General features: G+C 45.5%; 1 protein-coding gene and 1 non-coding gene across 3 annotated transcripts in view; one reads left to right on the top strand and one right to left on the bottom strand.

The window, feature by feature from the left end:
* The first annotated feature begins 442 nt into the window (after window positions 1-442).
* Trnaa-agc lies at window positions 443-524 on the top strand. Its single transcript has one exon. It is a non-coding gene; the product is annotated as a tRNA-Ala (tRNA).
* A 15,458-nt stretch (window positions 525-15,982) lies between these two features.
* Dgkg (diacylglycerol kinase gamma) overlaps window positions 15,983-22,324 on the bottom strand; it is a 203,911-nt gene continuing 197,569 nt past the window's right edge. For both annotated transcript variants that reach the window (XM_028875222.2, XM_028875224.2), the window contains one exon: window positions 15,983-18,786. In XM_028875222.2, the coding sequence (XP_028731055.1) occupies window positions 18,688-18,786 (99 nt within the window). In that variant the 3' untranslated portion in view covers window positions 15,983-18,687. The remainder of the gene's footprint in view (window positions 18,787-22,324) is intronic.

Raw genomic sequence — 22,324 nt, 5'->3', positions numbered from 1 at the left:
ACCAGACAAGGCCAGCCATCCAGGATGGCCCCACGGCCCCCAAGGCCACATGGAGCTACTCTCCCCCATCCCTTCATTCAGTCCTGAACACGCATACAGGTCAACAAAATGAGCCACTTATTCACTTTGAAATACATATTGAGCTCTGACTCCATACAGAACACTGTGCAGGCCAGAAATGAGAAAGTAAGTAGGCAGTCCTGACGCGGCTTATGGTCAAGTAGGGAGATAAGCTTGTTTGGTATCAATGACTCTAATCAAGGCAGCAGAGTCTTCAAAACTAAGGAGAAAAGGGTGTTCTGAGGCTGGTAATAATTCTGTTTGTGTTTTGTGCACATGTATGAGGGAAAGTATGGGATGTACTATGGGGTGAATTTGCCTCTGTGTGAGGAATACGTGCAAGTGGGAGGTTTGTGTGGTTGTGTGTCTGAAAAATGTTATGTCTTGGGGTTGGGGATTTAGCTCAGTGGTAGAGCGCTTGCCTAGCAAGCACAAGGCCCTGGGTTCGATCCTCAGCTCAAAAAAAAAAAAGAAAAATGTTATGTCTTGACTGTGAGTGTGAGTGTGGTGGTAGATGGTGTGTGCCTATGCACTCATATCTGTAGTCATACAGTTAGAAACAAGGTAGGAAACTCTTGCTGAAAGAGAAACTGGGGAAGGATACACAGGTGTGTTTGTTTGCGCGGGAGGGTGTGTGTGTGTGTGTCCATATATTTGTGTGTGTGTGTGTACGAACAGTGATACAGTGGTGTGGGAATGAGGTTTGAAAACCTTCCTGTTGGTGACAGGGCGGCATAGGGCTGGCAGGGTGGAAGGAGGAGGCGGCAGACAGAGGAGCCGCAGCAGCTAGGGCGGCAAAGGAAAACTCTGGTGGGAAGGTGCAAGGGGAGGGGTGAGGAGGGAAGGATTTCCCATCCTGGCAGGGACTTCCTGATGAGGACAATGGCAGCTATCTACTCTCCTGTTTCCTTCCTTCCCTCCCTCCCTCCCTCCCTCCTCCTCTCTCCCTTCCTTCCTTCCTTCCTTCCTTCCTTCCTTCCTTCCTTCCTTCCTTCCTTTCTTTCTTTCTTTCTTTCTTTTCAAGATAGGGTTTCTATGTGTTAGCCCTAGTTGTCACACTATAGACCAGACTGGTCTTGAACTCACGGAGATCTGCCTGTCTTTGCCTCCTGAGTGCTGGGATGGAAGGCAAGTGTAACCACTGCCTGGCTTACTTTCCTGTTTCTTAAGCTCGTGTGTGGATCTTGGTTAAATAGGTCTGTTCCTTTTTTCTCGGGATCAAAGGCCAGTGTGGAGTAGACTGGGCTCTGTCTCATGTATGTGAACGTTTGAACATTTACTAGGCCTTTCAAGACCTAGGCTTCTATACTTGGCTTGGTTGAGAGCTTCCAGCCTCCTTAGGTCTCAGGAAAGCAAAGGCAGATTCTATTAGCTGTGGGGGCAGAGACACTAACAAGGCAGGATCTCAGCGGCAGAGGCTGGAAGCAGCTGCAGTGTGCACCTCTCTAGGCAAGCAAGGGGATCTTTGGATTATGCACAGTACATGGCTGCCTGGCTCCACCTGCATGCTGTGGAATAGGAGGCAGCTGGCAAGAGTGGCTCCCTGTCCCCCGTTTTGGTTGGCTTTATGTGACTAGATAGGTTCAAAGCTGTCTCATAAGCAAACCTTGTTCAGATAAGAATTATTTGTTTCATTAGACACAGAGGAAACCAACATTTATAGAAGGTATGTTTGCAAGATGCTGAACTGATCATATAATTTTATGTCCATCTTTGTAGTCCCCTTTAGGAAACATATCATCTTCAGTTTACAAATGCAGAGATTAAGTCTAAGAGAATGTAGCCAAACCACTTTAATAACTGTAGCAGTGAATTCAATCACTGCTCACTCCCTGAAATATGAACCTGAGTCTGTTTGCCCTAAAGATCATGCCCTTTCCTTATGGCTGTGGGAAGTTCAGGAGGCCACCTGGGACAGGAAAGGGAGAATGGATTTTATCATCAGCCAGGCTGAGGTTCAGACCCAAGCTCTGTCCTGTGCTGGCTAAGGATGTCACTGGCTGGGCTTTTGGCCTCCATGGCAAGCTCTATGCTGACAGCCTGAAGTGTAGCAGGTCACCACATAGGGCCACCCTTGCACGGCCAGTGTGATGGATCCCACAGATCAGGAAGCAGTACAGTGCAGCACAAAGTGCTGTGATGACTAAGCCCCCAATGCCAGGGCATCCCCTCTACGGGATCTCAGTGGGCCAGCATTGCAAGCGTCAACTCATGCCAGGGTGTAAAGACCTGCTGCAAAAACACCAATGCCATGTCTCCATGATATTCTATATCGATTACTTATCAAAAATGATAGGATTTAAGGTACGTTGCTTCAAAATATTTCATAAGAATTAATTTCTTCTGTTCCTGTTTACTCCTTGTATGTGGTTATCAGACATGTTAAACTTTTGCATTGACTCACATTATGCTTCCATAGGACAGTGCTGTTCCAGAGCAATGAAAACATGGTATGATGTTTCTGTGGGGCACTGATCAGAGAACATTGATCCTATGGCGTCTACAGGAAGGCACACAAGAAATGCTTGATGTGCAGGAGTTTTGTTTGCCCCACACATCCTTTAAATGGCTACTGTTGAGAAGACTGAGGGACTTCCGGCTTTGATACTGTGGAGAAGGTATCATGCGACATGGCTGTAGAGCTCCATGTGCAGGCTCCTGAAGGGTCCTTATTCCCTGGGCTCTGTCTTGTATTGGGGGATTTTATTTTATTTTATTTTTTTGTATTGGGGGATTTTTGTCCTCAGTGTAGCGGTGATGAGGCTGTGGTCCAGTGGGAGGTGGTTAGATCATTGTGGTTGCTGTCTATCACACTGGCAGGCATCTCTACGGAAGAGTCTTCTCTTTCCTGCTTACTGTTTATATAATTTTGGGGTCGTCAGTTTTGTGAGTTTCCCTGGCCTCCTGAATTACACGAGCTTTTTTTATTTGGTTGCTTCTGGCTTCCCTCTTAAATGCTTCAATGTAGAGGAAACCACTACACTGTGTTGTCCAAGAAGACATTAAGGAACAGCTGGGGCTGGTTTGTCTTTGAATAAGAAAGTTGCCGTCATAGAGCGTCCTTGACCCTGGAGTCTTTCTATGAAATCTGCGTCACGGTGTGATGTCCTCCAGAGGTGATCCTACCTTGTGATGCCGTTGTCTGGGAGTCCCCACGAGAAGCTGGTGACATACCGTTGAGTGTCCGGAACTGACATCAAAGACAATATCTTCTTTTCTTTTCTTTTTGAGACAGGGCTTCTCTGTGTAACAGCCCTGACTATTCTGGAACTCGCTCTGTAGACCAGGCTGGCCTTGAACTCACAGAGATCCCCCCGCCTCTGCCTCCCGAGTGCTGGGATTCAAGGTGTGTGCCACTGCCATCCAGGAACAATGTGTTTTCTTTATAAGCAGTCAATCTCAAAAATTTTGTTAGAGCAATTATTGCAATTCATAAGAGGCTAAGAGATTTTTATTACAGTAAGACCAAGGTGAATTAGTAAGGTCATGTGATTACTACAAAAAGCTAAAGCCATCATCCAAGCAAAGGATGCAACTCTGTGATTGTTCACATGTTTCTAGGGCACAGGGATGGTCTTCAATTCTGAATCATTTCAAGTACTTTGACAAACTATTGCTGTCTCAGAAAAAGTTTAAAGAATAACAGATTGAGACTTATAATATATAAGGCTTAATTTAAGAATATGGAGGATGTTCCATACAGAAGCAAAATGCATACATACATACAAACATATGTACACACATGCATAGGTAGTTAGCTGTGGTGAGTAGTGCTTCCCAAACATCATAAGGGGAAGAAGACATGGTCTGTGTGTTCCAATGATGAGAGCTCCCTGGATATTTTGGATGCAACCGGATCCTATCTAAGGCTGGAGAGCTGCCTTTATGGGGATTCTCTGAGAAGGGAGTGAGCTGTCCATCAGTGGGTACCTCCCAGGGCAGGCAGTCACCTATGGGTGTTTAAGGAAGGCTCCCTCTGGGCCAGAGGTTGGATGGAATGTTCTCTGTGAGGTCTTCACTTCTGAGGCCAGGAAGGGTTCCCCTCTGATCTTTCGGATCTGCTTCTCTCACGGTTACTTTGTTGACCTTTTGTTCCTTCTACAAATGGCTGCAGGGTTTTAGATGCAGAACTATTTCCGTAATAATTGATAGTTTGACTTAATGGCAAGCGGGAGGGAGGGGCATCTGAAAACAAAGGCTGTTTTGTTGCTTGGAACGGCGCTCCGTAACCTGTGAACGCGGTTGTCTGTGTTAGACCCATAAATGCTCCAGCAAGTGGACAGGCACCATTTGTGCTGGGCTCTAGTTGAAAATGCAAGCACAGCAGCACCCAAGCCGTCCTTCTTCAGCGGGTTTTTGCTTTCCTTGTTCACACAGGGTTAGGGTAGCTGCACAGATTCAAGCCAATTCCCACTTTTTTTTTTTTTTTTTTTTTTAATTTTCGAGACAGGGTTTCTCTGTGTGGCTTTGGAGCCTGTCCTGAAACTTGCTCTGTAGACTAGGCTGGCCTCGAACTCACAAAGATCCTCCTGCCTCTGCCTCCCGAGTGCTGGGATTAAAGGTGTGTGCCACCACCGCCCAGGTTTTTTTTTTTTTTTTTTTAAGAGTAACTTTTCAGATTCCTAATTGAAATGATTTACTGAGTTGGTTAGGTGAAATTCTGATCAGGAGTGGTTTTTCTAAGCTCTTGACTTCAGAAGGCCATTTTCTGCAGGAAAATACTCTTCGTGCATACTTGGTGTTGCCGCTGGAGAAGACGGTAGCTGAGCCTCTGTGGGAGTGGGCTGCCTAGTTATTTCTAGCGTACTGTTTCTGCCCCTGAGTAGTAATTACGTATCTGTCTTACAGTGAGCCACCTCAGACATCCCAACCATCATTTTAGAAACCCCCACCTAGGCTGTGAGGCACAAAATAGAAATGGGCAGATCCAGGAGGAAGAAGACAGGAATGGGTGTCACAGAATACCGTCTTAGTCAGTTTCCTGAGCGCAATATCCTGGCCCTGTCTTAGAATGACAGAGGGACATGGGATAGACTGAGGATTCAGGACGTGACTTCTTGGTATACTGAACTTTGCTGGGCAACTGTGGCACCAAGAGTTTGGAGAGACATCAGCAGTGGTTCTGCAGATCTCCAGGCCTGACAGGGAGGTGGGTGGCAGTTATAGGCCATCCATGGCCACACCCCCCCCAACACACACACACATCAAGTTGTTGCTCCACTGCAGGACAGTCCCTAAGTCTACACCTCCTGTGTAGCCCTATGCAGGTATGAACTTGAACGTTTGGCTCAGGGCAGCCTCAGCCTGGAGATGGGTGTAGATTTGTTCCCAGGTCTGAATTCTGGGGACAGGGACCCGGGCAGCTCTGAAGTGAAGCCAACAGCTCTACTTCTTGTCTTCCGTCTCAGACCTGCTTCCTCACCAGCTTTTCTCTACCCCAGCATGCCTATCTGGGTGGAGCCGTTCTGACGCCCTGATGGTCTCCCGTCTGCCAAGTGGCCCTGCCTTCCAGGATGGGACAATGGAGCAGGTCTCCCGACTTCCAGGAGCATGGGAGTCTATCTGCAGCTGCAGCTTGTAAAATATCAGATTTCAGAGTTGAGCTCTTGGAGAGCATGATTAAGGAAGTCCACGTGGGGCCCAGGGATCTGGAGTCCAGGCGTTCTGGACATAAATGGTTCATGGGCCATGCTTGGAAAAATACTAGTTTCAAGAAAAGAACACTAATTGGGAGAATGAGAGAGAGAGAGAGAGAGAGAGAGAGAGAGAGAACTGGGTAACTCACCGTATTACCTGTTGACTAGTCACCATTTTATGAGCCCCTCTGCTTAATACTCTATAAAATGCTTACCATTCACAGAAGTTTTTTGAGTCAAGTCAATAATATATATAACATGCTTGGCTGGGCGTAGAGAATAGGGCTTTTGGATTTCCCTTCCTCTCTTTCAACACCAGGCAACTGGGAAAAGAGAATTTCCAGCCCAGCATAGACCAGAAGTACCTCCTTGGCAGTAGGCAACTTCGAAAAGGTCCCAGAAGATTCTAATGGAGAATAGACACCCCCAGTGCTACATGGCTGGTCAGACCGCCCAACTTCTCCGGTAATGACATATAAAGAAACTCCCGGAAAGTTGGGGTTCAGCCACCCACTGCCATTTCTATTTGCAATGAACTGCAAAGTCCGGATGTACACAGAAGCAGTGCATTATAGAACAAGTCCCCAGCATTCTACCCTCTCTCCTGCAGGGAAGGAGGAAAGACTGGCATTGCCAAGACAAGGCAGATGCAAGTGTGCGGAGACCCAGCCTCCCATCAGAACCTGCGAGAACTGCCAAGAGCACTTGTACAAGATCCAGTGAGCGCACGTGTTTTCAAGACCGTCAGCAGCTCCCAGGCTTCAGGGCCTGGGTGAGGCTGGAGGAGGGAGCTTAGAAGAGATGTTTTCTTCCAAAGAGGGTGATCTCAGGGGAAGATATGTGCCTAAATTAAGAATGATGGAAGCAATTTCCATTTGTAGGCTAGTCATCAAAGACCTACATTCCTCACAGCGGGCGTCGGTATCAGTGAAGGGAAAGGGGATGTCTGGTCTTGGGAACCCTGCGGCGGAGGAGGGGCCGTAGTGATGTTTAAATGAACCAAAGGTATGCTTTTGTGCATTTGGAGTATGGGCTGGAAATGTTTCCTTGTGATGTGTGAGCAGCTACACAGGTGTCCAGTTAGGTCCGGCGTGCACAGGCTGGGGAGCTGTCCCTTATCTCCAGTTGTTATTACTAACTAGGTTAAGCTCAAATGGGAAACTCATTGTACTTAATGGCTGTGGCAGACTGGATCTTTTGGATCCTGCTCTCACTCAGTTCACCTGTTTGCTTTTGGTGTCTGTCACTCAGATCAGTAGACATGTAGACCTTTGCAAGCAAACTATTTAAAAGTCCTACCCACCCTATATGGCACCTGTGGTCGGTCCCTGCCCCACCCCCAGCCGAGTCAAAAGCAGGTGGGAAGATGGGTGCTTTTCTTCCCTTTTAATCACTGAAAGACAATCTCTTACCCTGTAGACTTGAGGCAACGCTTTTCAATCAGACTTCCCAGACGTTCTCTCAGGGGCTGACACACTTCCAGGTTAGTTGTGTCTCAGTGGAGGGGGAGGAGCTGTCTGTATATCTCAACAGCCTGTCCTCTCCTCTCCCCAAATCTGGTTTCGTAATCTTCACGAGGTGGGGCAATGGCTGTGTTTTTACATGAATTAGTAAATCTTCAAACACGGATGTCCTATTCTTTTTACCCCTTCAAAATAATAATATTCCCAGCCTCCCTATAACTAATTCGTTAAACATTTTGTTTGTTTGTGTGTTTCAAAAATAAGAACGCGATTTTCTTTGAGACAGATATCCAGTTCTTCTCAGGGTTTTGCTTCATTCTCTTGGTGTCATTGGTGCATTTAACACCCCCAATTTAATGTCGCCTGAGAATGCTGTTTGCTTTCCTCTTTCCAGCTTGACCAAAAATGTTTTGAATACAGCCAGGACCTTTGGCTTCAGTCAAAACTTCCTCCTTGTGGGAGATAACAGTGATGTCCTCATTCATTTTTATCTGAAGAGTAACTGAATTTATTCATCTGAGAAACAATGGAGCTCATTTGTATGTACAATGTCTCGAATCTTCCTCTGGCAGTGTGAATGATGTCTGCAATCTGTAGTTCTTAAGAAAGACTCCCTGATGATATGTGCTTAAGTGTTCGGCTTTAAGATGTTGAGTCTGTGACTTCAAGGGATTTCAGGCCCTGCACATGGCTCTGGCAGAGTATTAACATTATTAAGCCTTGGTCATAGGTCCATGCTTGTTTGCACACTACACTCATGGCCACAGTATATGTGAACATTTTCATGGAACATGAAATGATTCCCTGATGTTTTAATTCCAAGAAATGTGGTTAACTTTTGAGGTCTTTAGGAGGCAGAGTGAGGCAGGTGGGGGTGACTTGCCTAAGCCCCTCCCCTCTTCTCTTTCTCTCTTTCTTTCTTTCTTTCTTTCTTTCTTTCTTTCTTTCTTTCTTTCTTTCTTTCTTTCTTTCTTTTTTTGGTGTGTGTGTATGTGTGTGTGTGTGTGTGTGTGTTTGAGAAAGGGTTTCTCTGGCTGTCCTAGAACTCATTCTGTAGACCAGGCTGACTTCGAACTCAGAGATTCACCTGCCTCTGCCTCCCAAGTGCTGGGATTAAAGGGATGCACCACTACTGCCTGTTTTTTGCCTAAGCCTCTTACATTTACCATCCTCATTACCTTGTACCAAGTGCCCAAAGGGTGTGCTGATAGCAAACCCCATATGGCAGGTCCATGACACTCTGTCATCTCTTTGGGTACCTCCTGAATTGAGATCTAGTGTTCCATCCCTTTGCCTCAGGGATGTTGAGGAGAGAGGATGTATTCACCAGGAAAACCGTTTCATTTTGTTTTCTTGAGACAAAACCTCACCATGCAGCCCCGGGTGGTCTTGAACTTACATTCTTCCTGTTCAGCCTGCTGAGACAGGTGTGTGTGTGCCATGAAGTCCAACTGCTACTTTTCCTTTCCTCAAGATTGTGCAGTTTTGGGCAGTGGTGGCGCACACCTTTAATCCCAGCACTTGGGAGGCAGAGCCAGGCAGATCTCTGTGAGTTCAAGGCCAGCCTGGACTACCAAGTGAGTTCCAGGAAAGACGCAAAGCTACACAGAGAAACCCTGTCTCGAAAAACAAAAAACAAACAAACAAACAAACAAACAAACAAAGATTGTACAGTTTCATGACTTTCCATTGCTACCTCTGTCTGTCTATGTATCTATCAATCTATCTACCTATGTATGTATGTATGTATGTATTATCTATCTATCTATCTATCTATCTATCTATCTATCTATCTATCTATCTATCATCTATCAATTAATCTACCTATGTATCTATTATCTATTATCTGTCTATCTGTCTATGTATCTGTGTCTATCTATCTATGTATCTATCATCATTTATCTATCAATCATCTATATTTTTTTCTTTCAAAAGAGAAAGAAAAAAACAAGTTCAATACTGATTTGAAAGTGCTACTGTGTAATTGTACAACAGAAAACACAGACTTTCTGAACTTTTGATGATTGCTACTTCCATGGTGGTGTAAAACCCCTTTCTCTTCTGCTGTCAAAGGTAAAAAGAACTTCCATTTTAATTATTCCTTGCTTTGTAATTTTTCCTAAGATTCCATTTTAAAATAATTTTATGTTATGGAAAGGAAAGTGTTCAGTTTTATCTACCATTCTTGAGGCAATATTCATCTAAATTGTGATTTGCCCAATGGATATTTAAAATGACATTTTGATTCTCCATTCTTTCAATTATTGACCTCTAGTTCCTAGCCTCATTTCTCCCACCTTAGTGACTGTGCTCTCTATGTATCTTTTAAAATGACCTTTAGTATGGTCTGAGGACTCTGATCCGGTTGAGTTCTGCACCATTCTTGGCTGTTTTTTTTTTTTTTTTTTTTTCCTGGATTAGAGTCTTAGGACAGAGACCAGCTGGTGCCTTGGAGTAAGGACCCAAGAGGGTAGAGGAGAGAATAAGGTGCATGTCAGCTTTCTGCTGCCCAGAGTCTGCCCTGTGCCTACACACGGTCTGCAGAAGAGGGAGGGGGGGATTGTGTGTTCATTTTGGAAAGCAAGGACACGGACACACACATACACACACACACACACACACACACACACACAGCTGGTTTGGGGGTAGAAAGTCACTGTCACTATGTCTGAAGCTCTGAGGATCTCCCAGTGGCACTGTCAGTGGGGAAATGGCTTTGAAGGCAGTTTCTGAGACATCTGAAGCCTGGATTTACTACTGAGATTTGCTGTTTCTTAGTTTCCTCATTGTCAAGAGATGGCCTGACTTTGTAAGATCCTTGTTAAGCTCTAAAGGAATAGACTTTTGACTAAATGATAAAAGGTGATTGTATTTAGTAACAATTCCATTAATTCCTGGATACTTCTGTGAGCTGGCCCTCTCTCCTTCCCTCCCTCCCTCCCTCCCTCGCTTCAGGACTTCGAAGTCCTTTCCTTCAGTTTTGGAGACATTGTTCGTGTTCACATCCCTTGCCCAGGCTGATTTTCCAAACAGTCTAGTTCTGTCTCTCCATCTCATGAATCTGTGTTTCATTGAACTGGTCTCTCTCTGTGTCGTAAGTCTACCTCAGGGCTGCCTTTTGTCCCTTGTCACTTCTGACTCGATCTCTAAGAAGTAGATTGCAAGTATTTATGCCCTCTGCACAAGCTGAATTTCATATTTTCTGAATCATGAAGCTGCCCTCCATGTGACCCAGAAAGCCCTTTGATGATCCATATTTAGCTGTACCCATCACTCAACAGATGTCTGGGTAAAGGCCCCATGAGCTCCCTCTACATCCTGTGGTTTCAAGTTCCTGAGCTGTTGGTTAGAAAGCTTTCATCCCCCTGCCCCCTACCCACTCTAGAACAGAAGGACAAATACCCATGTTAGCTGTTCACTTATTCATTAAAAGATTTCCACTCGTTACCTACTACAAGCTTGATGCTGGGCTGGGTAATTTTCTCCTTGCTTCCAGATTTCTTCAATTGACTTGTGATCATTCTTCTAGAATTACAACTCTCATTTAATTAATACCTCCCAGCTACAGTCTTTCTTGACTCCCGTGAGACCTGGTGTCTTCCTGACAAGCAGATGCCTTGATACCATGCACCTGCTTTTGCACCTTTATATTTCAGGGTAAAACAGGCTCATCGCGGCTCTGTCCGAGGGACTTAGGCCAGCAGACGCAGGGCTCTGGTGTCTTGTACCACACAGGAAGAATGGAGTGGGAGCAATAGTAGAATGCCCAGCAGGTGAAGTAGGTAATGTCCCAAACCCCTTGGCCTTCTGCATCTCTGCCTCTTATAGAGATGCCCACAAGGAAAGATATTTCTCTGCTTCCCGAGCACTTTGGATCTTCCCATTAGATATCTTGGCATCTGAAAGGCAGCCTGCCATTCTGTTCCCGTGGGACACAGATGGCTCAGCCCACACCTATCACTAATGAGGATCACACGCTGAGCCTCTTTTGGGGAGGCTCTCTTAACAACCCAGCACTCACTCATTCCTCATGCTGGCTAGTCATTGTTGACTGTGGCATTTAAGCCTGGAAAGACTGTTTGCTGTTCTCTACTCACAGAGCAGAACAAAAGCCTATTAGGTGGGTTCTGGGTCCCCCTCTGGTAGAACCTGAAGACACTGAGAATTAAGGGATGAACACCAGTTGGATAGCCAGGATGAGGGTTGGGGATTTAGCTTGTCCATGGAGGCTGATAGGTTTAAAGGTGAGATTATTTAGTAGAAGATGATAAGATGGCTATCCAAAGGTTGACTAGATAGGATATCAGTCTTTCAATGCTGGGTCACTTCATTCAGGGTACTAGTTGAGTTGAAAACACTCTGGTATGAATGATAGGGGCACAAAACCTGTGGGAAAGCATAGATTTTGATGAAGATAGACAAGCCCTTGCTCTACTGCTCTCTGTGGGAAAGGAATTTTTCCTTCCTATGCACTAATTCTCTTCTCTGTGAAGTGAGTCTGATGTCCACATTCTAGATGGTTTTGAGGAATATAAGGGATAATAGTGAAAAGACCTTGATGTAGTAACAGGCAGCGAGTGAGGTAATGGATAGGAATTTCCTTTTCTAGAAAATGGCCATTTATATTTCCTCCCTTTGAACAGAGTGTGGAAATATGTACTCCAATATGGTGGGATACTGTGGTGATATTGTATCCCCCAAAATATTGTACACCCTAATAAACTTATCTGGGGTCAGAGAACAGAACAGTCACTAGATACAGAGGCCAGAAAATGGTGGCACACATGCCTTTAATCCTAGCATTCCAGAGGCAGAGATCCGTCTGGATCTCTGTAAATTCAAGGCCACACTGGAAACAGCCAGGTGTGGTAACAAGAGCCTTTAATTCCAGGAGGTGATGGCATAAAGCAGAAAGGTATATAAGGCATGAAAACCAGGAACTAGAGAGAGCTGATTAAGTTTTTAGGCTTTTGAGCAGCAGTTTAGCTGAGATTTATTCTGGATGAGGACTCAGAGGCTTCCAGTCTGAGGAAACAGGATCAGCTGAGGAACTGGTGAGGTGAGATAGCTGTGGCTTGTTCTGCCACAAGGTGAGGTAGCTGTAGCTTGTTCTCTGATCTTCCAGCATTCACCCCAATACCTGGCCCTGGGTTTGTTTTTATTAATAAGAACTTTTAAGATTTGTGCTACAGGATACCAAGTAAAACTAAAAAACAGTGGGTCGTGTGATTCGCCTCCTAATAGGAGTTTGATCCCTAGATTTCAAGGTGGGGAGAGAGAACTGACTCCTGAAAGCTGTCCTCCGAGTTCCACATGCTCACCTCCCGCCCCATACACACAGAGTAGGATAGCAGCTTTTGCTTCTTATTATGGTTGGTCATAGGTTTTAACTAGGAGACTTTCAAACTACGAATTTGGGTCCCAGTGAGAATGTGATGTGATGTCTTCAGTAGTCTTTCCTTTCTTTCTTTGGTTTTTTTTTTTTTTGAGACAGGGGCTCACTGTGTAGCTTTGGCTGGCCTTGAACTCACAGAGATTTTCTGTCTCTGTGCCCATCACACCTGGCAGTCTCCTTTGGTCTTAATGGTACAGTCCACTCCTAATGGATTATCAGAGCTGCCAGGGAGTGGTCACGGTCACCACCAGCTACCCTTGATTGGGCCAGTGTGTTAGACCAGCCCTGCCTCGTGTAAGTTTGGTCTGACTGGTTAGTGCCCATTGATCTAGAAATATCTCTTGGAATCATTTTTCATTCTTTAAGAAAATAAGGGATTCCAAGAAATATTTATCAAAAGGCTTTAATAAATCTGGCTTTTTTCTTTCCTTCCCCTCATACACCCTTCTCTACCCTACCTGGATCTGAGTTAACACTGATGCCTACCAAATAGTTTCAGCACCTTTATTTAATTTTGGGGGGTGGGGTGGGGGAAGGTGAAGGGATTATGGCTTGCTTCTCACCCAACCAAGGTCAGGGTTCTTTCTCTAAGGACAGGTATATGTTCGCTCCCTCCCAAGGCAGCCCTTTCTGGAGTAGTCATTAAACCAGAAGTTTGCCCTCTCCACAGTCTTTAGAGGTGGCTTTGTTCTCTGGAGCTACCCAGCTGATATCAGCTGTCATGCTTCCTTTTGACTTGTTCCCCTCTTTAAAACTCTGCCTAGTCCCTTCCATGCTCCAGAGGCAAAGAATCCAGATCCTTGGTTCTTGCTTAAAGATGTACATAGAACCATGGTAAAAATGGGTACTGTCAGAGAAGAAACAAGAGATTCTTATTTGGTACCCTGCACTCCCAGTTACTCATGAGGCTGAGTCAGGAGGATCATTTGAGCCAGGTTTAAGGCAAGTCTTGGCAACATGGTAAGAATCACCCTACGCCCCATTGTCAAAAAAGCAAAAACTGTTTATAAACAAAAACAAAAACAAAACATTTTAGAGTTGGAGTCTTTTCCTAGAAAATAATTTTGGGGGCTATTATTTCAGAGAATGGTTACTTCCATGTTCATTTGAGAACAATAAGAACTGGTTCTCTTGGGGGACAAAAAAACTCCATGGTGGCTGGGCGGTGGTGGCACACGCCTTTAATCCCAGCACTCGGGAGGCAGAGGCAGGTGGATCTCTGTGAGTTTGAGGCCAGCCTGGGCTACCAAGTGAGTTCCAGGAAAGGCGCAAAGCTACATAGAGAAACCCTGTCTCAAAAAACCAAAAAAAAAAAAAAAAAACCCTCCATGGTTTATCATTTACTTATTTATTATCTATTTAATAAATATGAGTGGTGTGGTGGTTTGAATGAGAATGGCCCCCACAGGCTCATAGGTTTGAATGCTCAGTCCCCAGTTGGCAGAACTGTTTGAAAAGGATTAGGAGGTTGTAACCTTGTTGAAGGAGGTATGGCTTTATTGGAGGAGGCGTGGCCTTGTTGGAGCAAGTGTGTCAATGGAGGTGGGCTTTGAGGTTTCAAAAGCCCATATCAAGTCCAGTCAGTCTGTCCATCCATCTGTCTGTCTCTCTCTGCCTCCAACTTGCAGATCAGATGTAAGCTCTCAGCTCCAGCACCATGTCTGCCTCCTGCCATGTTCTGCCATTGGGTTATGGACTCACTCTCTGGAACTTTTTTGTTTTTGTTTTTCCAGACAGGGTTTCTCTGTGTAGCTTTGTGCCTTTCCTGGAACTCGCTTTGGAGACCAGGCTGGCCTCGAACTCACAGAGATCCGCCTGCCTCTGCCTCCCGAGTGCTGGGATTAAAGGCGTGCACCACCACCACCTGGCTCACTCTCTGGAACTTTAAGTAAAACCTCAATGAAATGCTCTCTTTGGTAAGTTGCCTCTGTCGTAGTGTCTCTTCATAGGACCAGAGAAGTAAGCCAAGTGTGTTGCCTGTGCATGTACCACATTCATGCTTAATGCCCTCAGGGTCAGCAGAGGGAGATGGATCCCACTGGAGTTATAGATAGTTGTGAGCTGCTGGGAACAGAACCTAGATCCTCTGCAAGAGTAGCCAGTGTTCTTAACTGCTGATTCATCTCTCTAGCCCTCCATGTTCTCTCCGCCTCCTCCATGTTTTTCTCCAAGCCTCTCTATGTATCTCTTAGAGGGCATCTAGTACTTGAACAGAAAACTCTATTCCCCCCATGGGATATTAAAATAATAATTATTACTGTGTGTATTTATGTGATGTGATATGATGTGTGTGTGTGTGTGTGTGTGCACATACACGTATGCACGCACACATGCATGCATACCATAATGTTCATGCTGGGGTCAGGGGACAACTCCGTGGAGTCAATTTTCTTCCTTTACCTTTGTGTGGGTTCCAGGGATTGAACTCAGGTAGCAAGCTTGCACAGCAAGGTTTTTTTTTTTTTCCCCATGAGCAATCTCCTTAGCCCTTTCATGCAACATTTTAGGAATACTAGTGTTTTGTGAGTCATATTCTAGAAAGTTATGGTTTCAGAAAGGGTGTAAAGTCTTAGACTAGACATGTGAGATGATTTTAATTTTAACTAAACATTTGAAGTTATGTTCTCACTGATTCCTATTGGACCCTAGAGCTGGTAACTGAGCATTATCCTAGGAGCTGGTAGACCCTTCCTTCCCTCCCTCCCTATCCCCTCTCCCTTCCTTTCATGTTGACATCAGACACCCACCCACCTGCTTGAGAAAGTTGAGGTGTAGGCCTCGGATGTAGGGAGTCTGGGAGTCTAGACCCTGCTTATCCCCAGGACTCCATATTTTTGTAGATCCTGATTGTGGTAGTATTGAATGGAAGGTTCAGCCTAGCTTGGACAGAAGGTAACTTGAGAGTTTGGGCTAAGAGAAGAGGGGGCTAGAAATGGGAAAAGTTGATGCAATTATTTTTGGCAGGAGTTGGAACCAAAGCAGCAGGAGAGAGTAAGTTTTAAGACTCTCTGGCAAAGAAACTTCCTAATCTGTCACTGAGTATGTGTAAAAAAGTGATTAGTAGGTCTCTATATTTATCATGATTACTCACAAATACGTAATTTACATAATATATACAGCACATTAAGTACTATGTCACCTTATATAATGTGCATATGTATAATATATATATGCATGTTATATAATGCCAGTCTGGAGGCTCTTACAGGTTCTGCCAAGTATTTCCTAATTTATTTGGCAATTTTAATGTATTTTTTTCCCCATCTGTAGAATGAACTCTCTTGAGAGGAGTTGGTCTGTGACCTGAATATAATTGTCCTACAAAGTCTGTCTCCACTCCCAACTCACTGGGGAAACCCCGTGAAAAGCACGCCACACTGAGCCACACTCCTGCCCTTCAGCCCAGTGACGACAAGGTGCACTGAAGGTTTCTGGTTTCATTGTTTTTATTGCTGGTGGGGTGGAAGCATGAAGGCAGGTGAGAACATGTCTGCAGCATGGAAAGAAATCCGAGCGGTCTCGCACATTAGGGGCCAGGCTCTCCTCTGACTGTGCAGTGTTAGGAAGCCACCCAACACCAGAAAGCCCCATTCTCGGAAGGGTGGAGATGATAATACTTAGTTGGCTAACCTTAGAGCTTGGAGTGAGGGCCACTAAGATGATGCACTACACAATGAGAAACCCTAGTCAGGGTGTTCAAAAGATGACTTGTAAGATAAGGTTAAACAGCAACACAAGACTTACTAAGACTAGCAAATCAGAAGAGCAATGCCATGACGTTTTGTCCTCTGTGCCTCTGGAAGGACTGGGCTGTGCCACTCAGGTCACATTCAATCTCTGCAGGGCCCCTTCACGAGACTTGGGAGTCCCTGGGAATCCATTTCCCTTCTTGATGGTGCTGTCTCAATCTGCAGTCTTGGGGGATCAGAGCTGAAACACATATAAACACTTCTGTAAATGTCTTAGAGTCACAGACCCTCAAGCTGAACCTGTGTCTTCCGAAATAGTGCCTGCCGCCATTTGGGAGCTTGTTGGCCACATCGCCAAGCATCCCATCAGGTTGTTCTTTAGGTGACCTGGATCTCCCCTTGCTCAGCAGAAGCATGTTAGGTTGAGCAGGGTGGCCCCAGGTCTCAGTCCTCGATTCTAGATGATGGCTTCCTTCAGAGGTGGGCTCAATTTGTACACATTCTTCATATTCCCTTCCTTGTCCATTGCAAAATTTGAGGCAGCTCAGTGGGTTGATGTCATTGGGCCCAAGTTTTCTCTTGAGAAATCTGAGACAGAGATGAAGGCCGGGTGAGCCAGGGGGCTGAGGCAAAGTTGACTTTCCACCAATGATGTGTAGAGGTACCCTCCATAGAGGAGGGGGATGCTGGTACCAGCTAAATGAAGCCCCCTGAGCATGACTAAGACTGTTCTGTCCTGGTTGTCAACATCCTACAGAAGGTAACTCTTTACTGAAGTCACATCTGTAGCCAGGAATGTTTCCAAGGCAAGAAGATCTGGTGACCGTGATGAGTGACATGGGAATTCAATCAGATGACCTGTGTGGGGCCTTCAACTTCAGGCCAACTTCTCTCCAGGCAGGACAAGCCATAGAGAACTTGGGAAGTGGCCCAAGTCCCCACGTCCCATTTTCTTAATTTCCTTACGTGGGCTTGTTCCATCCATGCATAGGCTATAGGGATGATGGTTCCTCCCTGGCAACCTGGATCCAAGTACAGCCACTTCTTGGTGACTAGAAATGACCCTGTTCCCAGATGAGGGTTCTTTTGTCTATTCATGATCTTCTTAGTAACATTTACATCCAAACTTCATTAGCCAGGATACCATGGAGAAGCCTTTTAACTTTTCCACAACTCAGTTTCCTTATCAACCAATGGGAGAACCAGCCCTGAACAGCGTGTTTCATGGTTGTTCCCAGGATCTAGATCATCCATGTAAACCTTGTAACCAGCCAGGAAATGTGTGTCTCTACAATCAAACGATGGTCGGAAAGTAGGGCGTTTCTTTTTTCTTCCCCATTTTTCTGTTCCCACACTATCTATGTTTATTTCTAAGGAGGAAAAATCCAGCGGTAAATAAATATTTATATAATATATATAAACATATATGCTACATATGTACATATATAAGACCGTCAGAAGGTCGTCTGTCACACTGTGAGAGTGGGAAGTGCCAAGAAACAGGCCATCTCCTGACAGGCTGTCTCCTAGTTTGCCCAGCAAAGCCTCTCCCTCTCATCATCTCTGCCACCAGGGCTTGGGATTCAAACAAGAGACACACTTTGGCCTGTGTGGTAGTGAGGGGTGGGAAGGACTAGGAGTGTTGTTTTTTTTTTCCCCTTTCCTTTTTACACAATATTATGACATCAATTTGAAAAATAAAGTCCACTTTTCTCAGTTTTCCCGCCCAGGGGTTCATAAGAACTATGAAAATAAATACCACATCTAAAGTAGACTGCCCAGGCAGTCTGGTTTGTTCTCTGAGCGAAGAGCCACCAAGAGATGCTTCAGGCAGCGAACAAGTGCCCATGGACAGCAGAGAGAACCAAGAATGGAAACAGCTTTCCGCAGCTTCTTGGCTTTCCTCAGCAAGTGAGGGGAGGAGCTGTTGCTGTGAGGACGAGGAAGAAACCATCGTGTGCTTGCTGAGCCCTGCCAAGGGTTTTGCTTGGAGAGCTAGAGGCTGTTTTGTTTCCATACAGAAGGACTTTTGTGCAAAATTTCTGGGTTGGAGCTCTTTCCCCTGGCCACATCCGATCTCACTGTAGGCAGGAAACCTACAGCCTGGAACCTTACAGGAGCGGTGAAGAAAAAGGGATTTCTCCTTCAGGCTCAAAGTCTACCCAAGGCCTGTGGGAATGTGGAAGTTGCTGTATGAGCCAACCCATCCTGGTGGGCCCTGAGTCCATTCAGAATATTTCACGGGTATTGGCTCTGTGAAGAGTGGATCCGTTTTCAAAATAGGTAGACTGTACGGCAGGGTGACATTTTCCTCTGGAAGGGTGGCTTTGCTTCATCTGGTTACAGGGGTGTGTGTGTGTGTGTGTGTGTGTGTGTGTGTGTGTGTGTGTCTGTAGATTCTTCTTTCTTTTCTTGGGGGAGCTGGTATTTGTTTGGCACACTGTTTAGTCTTTTGAACGGCTTTTCCTCCTCAGTGAAAAGAAGCTGCTCTTTTGGGGAGGCCCCATCATCATAGGTGCCTGGTTTTTGTGAGTGATTTTAATCTGAAATAAAGAAACAGAGATAAATTAGTGGTAATGCAAAATCCATTAACTTAGGGGAGAGTGAGTTGTGGAAAAGAAAGGCGGCCAGCTTTGGGCTCAAAGGAGCCCCATGCAGGAGGACAACTGTCCTTGAAGAGTTTCAAAATTGGCAACTTGACCCTGACTGGGCCTGGAGTTTGGCACTGCTGGAGGCGAGGGGCGGAAACACTGGGGAGAGACAGGTGTGAGCTTCCCACGTGGCGATCAGCTCGCACCTGTCTTGTGTCCTTGCTATTCATAGATTGTCAGAATGTCACAGCCAGAGGAGACCTTTGGAACCTTCCCATTCACCCCTCTGTAGGATGCATAAGGAAGAGGAGCCCAGAGCTCTGTCAGGGACTTAGCTTAGCCTAAGGTCACATGATGGGGTAGTATCTAAGAGGCAGGAGAGCTACAGCACGGTTCTTCATGTTCCCAGTCCCAGTTCAGCCCAGGCAGCAGACATATGTCAACCAGATGAAGGCTTCAGTGTAGCCTCTGGCCAAGCAACCTCATATGGACAGTTCCCAGATGAGTCCCTTAGGAATATCCCCTTATCTTAGACTCAAAGACAACCCTACTTTCTTGGATAAGCTTATTATTGTTATTTTTTTTTAATTTTAAGGTTTATGATTTTATTCTATAAGCATTCCATTAATTATAGACATGGCTTCAAAATGCTTAATTTCTATTTGAATGTGGCCTGGTGACACTCCCACACTAATAATCTGCATTATCACTCCATCGACAGTTATCAGGCATGATAGATGTTCGGAGTGGGTGGCTCATACGGGAACAGGAGGTACTTAGGATTCAAAGACTTGGGTGTGGGGCCGGGTACGTCTATTTCCTTGGTGCAGAACTTTGGACAAATAATTTATCATTCGGAGAACAGTGCTTGCCAAACTTCAAAGCGAGGATAACATTGATACTGTTTCTTTACACAAAGATCATATGACAGACTGTCAATGAAAGCCCATTGTGAACTATAAAACGGAAGTGAATGGCTGGGTGTTACAGTGGAGAGGGAGGGGATGGATGCCAAAGGAAACAGAGCCTTATAACCCTGTGAACCTACTCTTGGGTTTTTACCGTACCATTGAAAGTGACAGTGTGACCATAGAGAAAAAAAAATAGAATTATTAAAGAGACACCCATCATCAATTTTAAATTAATGTAGGATTAGCCAGGGGGTCTAAAAAAGAAGTTAGGTAAGAAACAAGAAAGGTCTGATGAGAACGGGGGCAGGGGGTTGCAGTTTGAAGGCAAGGAAAAGGAGAAAAAGAGGGTACGGGGTAGGGGGATGATGTATGAACAGGCTGGGCTGAGGGCAAAGGATGAGGAACGTGGGAGGCTGGGCAGTTGGTTGATACAGGACTTTAAAAGGGAATGGCAAGCCTGGGTTCCTGTGAGGTAATCAGAAACTACAAAACACAACTGAAAAATACTCTGGGCCATTACTCAACAGCAGCCATCAGAGTGAGCTCAAGTGGGAACATCAGGCTGTGAAGGCACCACTGTAAGTCAGGCTCACATTCAGAGGCCTCCAGGAACTAGAAAGAAAAGGATGGAAGCGAAAGACGCTGGACAACCAGCAAAGCCTGGTGATAGAACTGAAATGACTGTCCTGTTGGCTTTTCCCCGCAGAGTAAGATTCTCCACCAGAGGATCGGATCAAGAATCCACCACACACCATTTTGTATTGTGCGCCATATTGTAGCTGTTACATTTGCTCCAGCTCTGATGGAGGTGAGGCACAGGGGGACTCTGGCAGCACCTCTCCATGGCCTGCACCCTAGCAGGCTCAGACGGTAGAGATTTGTGACACCGGCTTTGGGATAAGCCTTCTCTCACTGCTGAGCTCAGCCACTCATTTGAGAAAGACTTCTGCCTCCTCACTTAGATATCCCTGAACCAACTGGATGCTTGCTGGGAAAATGTGCTGGGTAGGAGGAACCAGGCCAGAGAAAAGGGCATTTTCCTGGCATTTGAGAGGCTATGTCTGGGGACGTTGGTGGTAGCTGTGCATGGCTTCATTACGAGAGAAGGTCCTTGCTTCTTTCTCTGCCTCTGACTGAACTAAGACTTGCCTGTTAGCACCTCCAAGGCTAACAGAGGAAGCGAAACTCAAATCTGTTTTGCATTTTTTTTTTTTTTAAAAGATGGGCTCACTGTATAGCCCTGGCTGGCCTAGAATTCCTTATGTAGCCCAGGTTGGCCTCAAATTCATGGTGATCCTCCTTTATCTCCAGCCTGAGAGCTGGGATTCTAAACGGGCTCTGCCACATCCAGGCCCGTAGGGTGGGCATTTGGAATGTCTCTTTAACATGATAATTTACTCATGTTTGAGGATTTGATTGCTGCAGCTAACTGAGAGATGTATAAAAACATATCCTCATCTTGAGTGAAAAGGATATCAGGCCTTCATCCTCAAGTTAGAAGGGCATGTGGATAAAGCAGTCAAGTCCAGTGAGGAGATAAACCCACTTTGTCAACCCTTACTGAAAGAGCATCCTATGTGTCTTAGTCGAAGCTCAAACTTGCTTGCTAACTGAGCTGGAAATTAATGATGGGGGCGGGGGCTATTGTTAGTGTTCTGCTACGCTACAGAATGAACTGATCCAGTACTCCCTGTCATAGTTCAAACTTCACGAGACCACCATAGCTTGTGAGTTCTTCTTTTTTTTCCTAGACATGTTTGTGTTTGTGTGTGTGTGTAGCCCTGGCTGTCCTGGAACTCACTCTGTAGACCAGGCTGGCCTTGAACTCACAGAGAGCCACCTGCCTCTGCCTCCCCTGTGCTGGGACGAAAGGTGTGCGCCACCACCTGACTGATGTCTCCTTTAAACGGAGTAAAATGCTAAATTTCACTCCTGTTAGAGATTGCCTTTGCAGTACCAGTTTCCGAAAATCAATGCGTTTTATCATTTAAAAGAAGCACTAAAAGGGAGGGAGCTCTTGGATGTTGCCACCTGAGAGCAAACGGCTTACAACTAGTAAACACGACCCAACTTGTGAGTGCGAAGCCTTCCTAAATCACGTGGGAAGTGCCCCAGGCCTTCCCTGGTCACTGGAGTGTGGCAGGGCACAGGCCCGAAAGATCTATAATGCTCTCTGTGACATTTGAGAAGTTAAGGTAATTTTCTTTCTTAAAGTTATCATAGAAGAGGGGGGCCTTCTAAGGAAAGAGATATTATCATCTTTTAAATCTTAGATATTTCTGCCGGAAGTGGTGACAGACACCTTTAATCCTAGTGGGAGGCAGAGGCAGGCAGATCTCTGTGATCTCTAAGGCCAGCCTGGTCTGCAAAGCAAGTTCCAGGACAGCCAGGGCTATTACACAGAGAAACATTGTCTCAAAAAACAAACAAACAAACAAACAAACAAACAAACAGACATCTTAGATATTTCTGGGTTCTCCACGGTCTTGGAATCCTCTTACAGGAGCGTTTCCTAGCACAAAAGGCCTTTGTAACAGTGACAATCGAAAACAGACCAACTTGGCAGAATTTAGAATCAC

Source organism: Peromyscus leucopus, chromosome 12 (genome assembly GCF_004664715.2).
Source record: "Peromyscus leucopus breed LL Stock chromosome 12, UCI_PerLeu_2.1, whole genome shotgun sequence".
Taxonomy (NCBI): Eukaryota; Metazoa; Chordata; class Mammalia; order Rodentia; family Cricetidae; genus Peromyscus; species Peromyscus leucopus.
The sequence above is the reverse complement of the archived record's forward strand: the minus strand, read 5'-3'. Positions and strand labels throughout refer to the sequence as shown.